The 6,295-nt window shown below is 51.1% G+C and overlaps 1 protein-coding gene across 1 annotated transcript; it reads right to left on the minus strand.

The window, feature by feature from the left end:
• Positions 1-1,527: 1,527 nt before the first annotated feature.
• On the minus strand, positions 1,528-4,913 carry LOC122385555 (zinc finger MYM-type protein 1-like). The gene is made up of 2 exons (XM_043373902.1): positions 4,005-4,913; positions 1,528-2,883 (listed from the first exon to the last, which is right to left on the minus strand). The coding sequence occupies exons 1-2, from the start codon at positions 4,543-4,545 to the stop codon at positions 1,661-1,663; spliced, it is 1,764 nt and encodes a 587-aa protein (XP_043229837.1). The 5' UTR covers positions 4,546-4,913; the 3' UTR covers positions 1,528-1,660.
• Positions 4,914-6,295: the final 1,382 nt, after the last annotated feature.

Genomic DNA, 6,295 nt, shown 5'->3' on the forward strand with positions numbered 1-6,295 from the left:
TCTACCTCAGATACATCGATGACGTATTTGGAGTGTGGCCGCACGGAGTAGAGGAACTGGACGCGTACTTACAGTTCATCAACACCGTACACCCGTCCATCACATTCACAGCTGAGCGCTCAGATACGAACGGAGGACAGTTACCATTCTTAGACACTTTGGTCACAATCCACCCAGATGGCACCTACCAAACTGAGCTCTACTACAAACCCATGGCAGCCCCAATCATTATGCCATATGACTCTGCTCATCCCGCTCAGATGAAAAAGTCTGTGCTGAAGGCACAGCTGAAACGAGCGGTGCGTTTGTCATCTGACCCCGCCGCAAGGGACCGGAGTGTCGCCAAGGTGACAGATCTGTTCATCTCATACGGTTACCCGCCGCGTCTGGTTCGTTCCTCTGCGGCCCAGGTGATGGCGATACCTCGGGAAAGGCAGACCGAACAGAGCCGGGCGCGGCGGCGCCAAGATGACCGAACGTTCATCTCACTGCCATTCATCGATGAATCGCTCGCTCACAAAATCCAGGGCACAGTCCGGGCGTCAGGGCTGGCATTCCAAGTGGCGTGGAAAAAACGACAATAGCCTCAAAAAGAGCCTAGTGCGCTCCGCTCTGGAACCGCCCCCCTGCCCTGGAGGGGGTCGCAAATGCGCGACTTGTATGAGCGGTCTGGGTGGCAGGTGTCACACAAAAAATGTGGTCTATGAGATAGCCTGTGAGCTGTGTGAAAAGGTAAAGACGCGGAATATTTATATCGGAGAGACAAGACGAAGCGTGCGACTGAGATTTAACGAGCACCTCCGAGACGCGCGGCACAGAAACCCGGACACTCCCCTCGGCGACCACATGACTACCTGCCACCCAAACGAACAAACAGACATCACCAACTGCTTCCGCACCAACATCTTGACGGTATGCAAAGACGGCCCAAACAGGAAAATCGCAGAATCGCTATTTATTCGAGACCGCAGACCATCGCTGAACACCCAAACCACATCATGGCCGATATTATAACCGGCGGCTGAAGGAGTTGCCAGTCCGAACGGTGACCGACAGATGGCGTACCGAGACAGGTGGCGCTGCAGGTCACCTCGCGCGCCAACTGGTGTCATTTCAAACCTCCGTCGGGCGCATGGGTGTAGTTTTCCAAAAATCATTGGGGGTGCTCAATAGCTTTCAAAAAGGCATGCCATGTTTTTTCGTAGTTTTTCTTTCAGCTGCTACTGTAGTCATTATGCAAGCAATGCTATCTAAAATATTAATTGTTATCAAACGGGCTTCGTTGAGGAAAGTAAATATTATAACTATACTATCCAATATTACAACGGTTTGGTTATAATGTTTAGTTTCCTCAGCGAAGCCCGTTTGATAACAATGAACATTTTAGATATCTATTAACCTGAGGAAAAGAATAATGACGCTTCGGCAAGCAATGATGTTTAATCGGTTAGACAACTTGTTTTAATAGCGCCACTGTAAAACGATTTGGGCTCACCCAATGCTTTATGCTCGTTAAAATAAATTCGCTTAAACACTTTCGCTATATTCATGCTTCATAGCCATTTCAGACAAGGCGATAAAGCGAAAAAGCAATACCCACGATAGCTGGGCCGAAGTCACTGCTCGAGGTTCCTGCCTCCGGCCATGATGCACCTGCACGTCAGCCCCAGCCAAATACGTTCACCCGCTGAGGGGTGCGAGTTGCGAACTCACGCATCAGCGCCTGACGGTCAAGGGCATGCAGCTGCTCTGCATACACTGCACATACCGCTGCGTGGTTCAGCCGGGCCTGGGACATGTTTGAGCGCAGCCAGTTTTTGAGCCTGCGCAGCTGGCTGAATGAACGCTCGGCCGTGCAGGTTGTGGCCGGCGCTGTGAGCACCAGCCGGAGGAGGCCGACACACTCGGGCAGCAGCTGCGCCAGGTGCGGCCGGCGAAGGGCGCTGACAACGTCGGCCAAGCTGCCGAGGGGAATGCCTTCGTCTCGGCAAACATCCTGCAGCATCTGACAGTGCAGCGCCAACCGCCCCTCATCCAGTTGGTAGAAGGCTGCGGTTGCCGACAGATCATCGGCGTTGGCCGTCAGCAGCGCCGACTCAGCCTGAGAGACCCGCCGCTCATCGGTGACAGCGGCGCCTCTACCTTCACCAGAGCCGTACCGCTCTCCGAGGGCCGCGCAGAGACGATCCACGGCAAGCAGGTACAAGGGGCGGTAGTGGTCCTCGGGTGTTTGAGGGCGGTATGGCTCGGATCCGTCATCGAGCCGGCGCGGTGGCCGGATCACGCGCTTCAGCGACGGAGGGCTCACGCCCAGCTCCTCGGCTTTGCCCACAGTAGACGCGTAGAAGGAGTCGAACCGGGACCGCTGACCTGACACGGCACTGTGTAGAACATCCACCAGCTGGAGGTTGGCAGCCAGTGTCTGCTGGCTGCCCTGGACGCTCTTCATGACGGGCGTCGTCATGCGCAGCAGATGCAGCGCCAGGGACAAGCCGAAGAAGAAGTCAAACGACTGCATGCGCCGTGCGTGGCCACTGGCAGTGCTCGCCTGGTCCGGCCTTGTGCTGGGATCATCGGCGATGGCCTCCAGGCTGCTCAGCACCGCTGTGTAGTTGTTGATGACGGAAGCCAGTGCCGGTTCACTACATGTCCACCGCGTTGGACACAGCGGTCGGAGGGACTTGTCTGCTCCGAAGTGTATCAAGCAGGAGAGGCGCTTAGGAGAGTCCCGGAAGAAGCCGATCATCCGGCCAGTCTCCTGGATGGTGTCACACAGGGGACGCACGCCGTCCATGCAGTCCTGTACAGCCAAGTTTAGACGGTGGGCGGTGCAATGGACGAAGACAGCGCGTGGCTCCTCTTGCTTGATCAGGGCTTGTACGCCTGCAGACGGAAAATGTGGTTAAGATTAATCGAATATATAGCCAATAAACCGGTAAATAGGGAAAACAAGATGTTAACCCGGCGGCCGCTGGGCCTCCGCGCCACCCGCCGGCCGCTGGGGGGGGGGGCATATAGTTGCCCCCCCCCTTTACTTCTGCGACGATATCGTCGCAACGCGAAGAGATAGAGAAGCGAAACTTTGCACACATCTTCCTGAATACCTAGCCGATGTTGTGTCCAAATTTGGTGTTGATCCCATTTGAAATGACGTCACAGTGACGTCATAAGTGAAATTATAGCTTTGCGACTCTCATATTCCTCACGATACATCAGATATACGGGACCGAATATAAAGGACCGATTATTGGTCAGAAAGTAAATGGAAGTGTAGTTAGATGTTTTAGGATGACAGCAGGTGCTGTCTAGTTCATTTACAGTTGATTTTCATGCTCAGCGTCATCAGAAACGGTCCATATCGGAAAACGACAAAACTTTATGACGTCACTGTGACGTCATCTTAGGTGCTACAACCACCAAACTTTCCTCAAACATTGCCTAGGTATTCATTTGAAGCTATGCCAAGTTTCACGTTCGTAGCTCATCAGGTTTCGGAGATATTTCACAAAACGTAAAGGGGGGGCAACTTTATGCCCCCCCCAGCGGCTCGTGGGTTAAGTCGTTTAAAGGGATTATCAGGGTTTCCAAATTGAAACGGATGGATTTCTTTTGCCACTTTTGATGAACACAATAATGAACGTCTTTTGTCTGTGCCACTTTAATATTCACTTCAATATTCACTTTAAGATCCATTTTTGATTAGACACGAGGTGACGAGAAGTTCTCAGTTACCGTTTATGGAGGTGAACACAACAAATTTAGAGCTGCACATGGGTGTGCTCCAGGGCCTGAAGTGGTTATGCAATGCCTGACTTTTGAGAACACTCGTGATGAATGAATAACTCATTATTGCGATAGTTTGAAGTTTTAACGGCATAAGTGTGATTGCCTCGCGTAGGTATTTGCAATCCTGTCCACAACAAAATATTCAGGATTTGCACGGAAAATATGCGCTTACTAGTTATTGTTGCCAGTTTTATATGACATAATGCTATACTTTTTACCTTTGAACTTCCCAGACATATTGGCTGCGCCGTCGTAGCACTGTCCACGCAGTTGCTTGAGGTCCAGCTCAATACGGAGCAAGGCGTCCTTGATGACCGTGGACAGAACGAGTGCGGTGGTCGACTCAACGCTGTAGAGACCGATGAGCTGCTCTTCGACCTCCAGCTGCTTGTTCACCGAGCGCAGACAGATAGCTACCTGCTCGGTACCTGCGCTGTCGCGAGTCTCATCCGCCATCACAGCAAAGACGTCCTCACGCACACTGTTGGCGATCTGACGGACGATGGCCGATGCCATGAGTTCCAGTATCTCGTTTTGTATTTCTGGAGACGTGAAGGTCTGCTTCCGCTTTCGCCACGTCTTCAGCGCTGGGCAGGTGCGCTCAGACTGGTCCAGAAGTCTTTGCAGGTTGCTAGTCTTCTCCTCCCTTCGCCGCAGTGGTAGTCCTTGTCCAGCCAGGTATGCGATAGCACTAAATATGCCATCGAGCGCTTCTCTTGCCTCAGCCACGTCCTTGGCTTTTCCCGTGACAGACATCATGGCAGTCGCACTCGGTTCCGCTGAGCTCTTTATGCGACTGACAGCAGTTTTGTGTGTAGCACTCTCTTCGTGCTTGGAAAATCTTTCAAGTGCCTTAGCCCAGGACCGGAAACCCACAGTAATAAACGCTCCATCGGTCTTCAGGCCACAGTCGAGAAGCTTCAAGCGATGCGCCTTTTTGCATAGGCTGCACGTTACTGAGTCGGACGGGCGGTCGTACTCTATCCAGCTGTACGCCTTTTTCCAGCGATATTGGAAGCGTCGTTTAGAGCAGCCTGGTTCACTTGACGAGGATGTGGCTGGGAGTGCTGCCGATGACGTAGATGGTGAGCTGAGATGCGACGATACTGCAGGCTCTGTGCCGGTTGGATCGTCTGTGGAAGAATTCAACATATTATAAACATGGAGCAAACGATTCAGCGCGTGAAGATTGCAAACAATGGTAGGCAGACAGAGGAAAAGGTAGACATACGACTTGCTCAATTACGAGACTCCCAATCAGACCAACTGTGATGCTTAGTTTCGTTTGTATGTTAAATCGTAGCGACCGACCTCCATGCATTTACGGTTGGCATTGCTTCTGTACTGATGCCACCTGGTGGCAGCGGGGCGAACTGCTGGTTGCCTGTCGGCGTGCCGTTGCGCGCTGTTGAAAGTGTTCCGCGGACGCCGCCTTGTGGGGGAGGGGGGGGGGGGAGGGGGTTCTTAATCTTGGCGGTGTGCCAGTTATTACTTTCTTTTATATTCTAGCTGTGCAATACCGGACCATTCCGGAATTCGGTCAGTGCGGACACTTACTTATTGGTTCCGTTTTTTTATTTTTTATTTTTACGTTAAACCCGCACCGTGCTGGTGGACCGGTGGTCGACGGCAGGCGCTTACCATTACCATAATTGCTGGCATGTCTACTTACGCCTAGAAGTAGAATATGTTAGAAGATAATGTTTTTCTACTATGTAGAACTGAATACACATCTCTACCACATGGTACCCCTTACCTGGACTATCCGCACGATCCGCACAAGCAGGAGGTGAGTCGCTGTGCTGGGAAGGTAATGCAGACTCTTCTGTGACCAATCTGAAATTTATGTCCAAATTAGATATCGATAAACGTTGTATACATGAGGTTTGCACAAAATGATCCAAAAAAGCATTTATCAAAGCCAATATATCCATTATACAATATATCCAAGATTGTAGGCATTCAGGTACATGACCGATGAGCGAAAAATGCAAAAAAGCAACATTATTTATCATTTAATAACAACTAGCTAGTGCAGGCCCAAAACAAACGTTTGAAATGATATTAGATGCCAAGTTAGATGGGAGATGCTTCATTCCCCATTCGATCCCCTCCCCCAGCCCCCGGCGTGGAAATCAAGAACCCCCAGGGAGGCGCGAGTTAAAACTTAAAAATGCTGATCTTTGTGCCCCGAAATTTTAATGACCTCGAAGCTAAGGTGCAGGGTCAGACGGGTCTGACAAATGACACCCTTTCCCATGTTACGTTCACGCTGACTTCCAAGATGGCATAGCATGCACGAGCGAGTCAATATCTCAACCTTTTTTCATTTAATTAAATTGTTTTTTTTCGCTTTGTTTACACTATAGCGCCGATAACTTTTTAAATATGGCTACCTAGATGATACGTGATATTATACCCAACCGTCCCAACCTTTATCTGTCTGCCAGTCTGCACTGGCCCCGTGCCGTCTCCGTCTATGCTACTGGCACGGGGCCAACCATATCCA

This window comes from Amphibalanus amphitrite, unplaced genomic scaffold (genome assembly GCF_019059575.1).
Source record: "Amphibalanus amphitrite isolate SeventyFive unplaced genomic scaffold, NRLGWU_Aamphi_draft 000223F_arrow, whole genome shotgun sequence".
NCBI lineage: Eukaryota > Metazoa > Arthropoda > Thecostraca > Balanomorpha > Balanidae > Amphibalanus > Amphibalanus amphitrite.

Bases quoted from the DNA above. Each gene is read 5' to 3' on its own strand.
- LOC122385555 (XM_043373902.1), bottom strand. From the start codon at position 4,545: ATGATGTCTGTCACGGGAAAAGCCAAGGACGTGGCTGAGGCAAGAGAA. The intron at 2,884-4,004 runs GTAAAAAGTATA...TTCCGTCTGCAG, and splicing joins TATGTCTGGGAAGTTCAAAG to GCGTACAAGCCCTGATCAAG.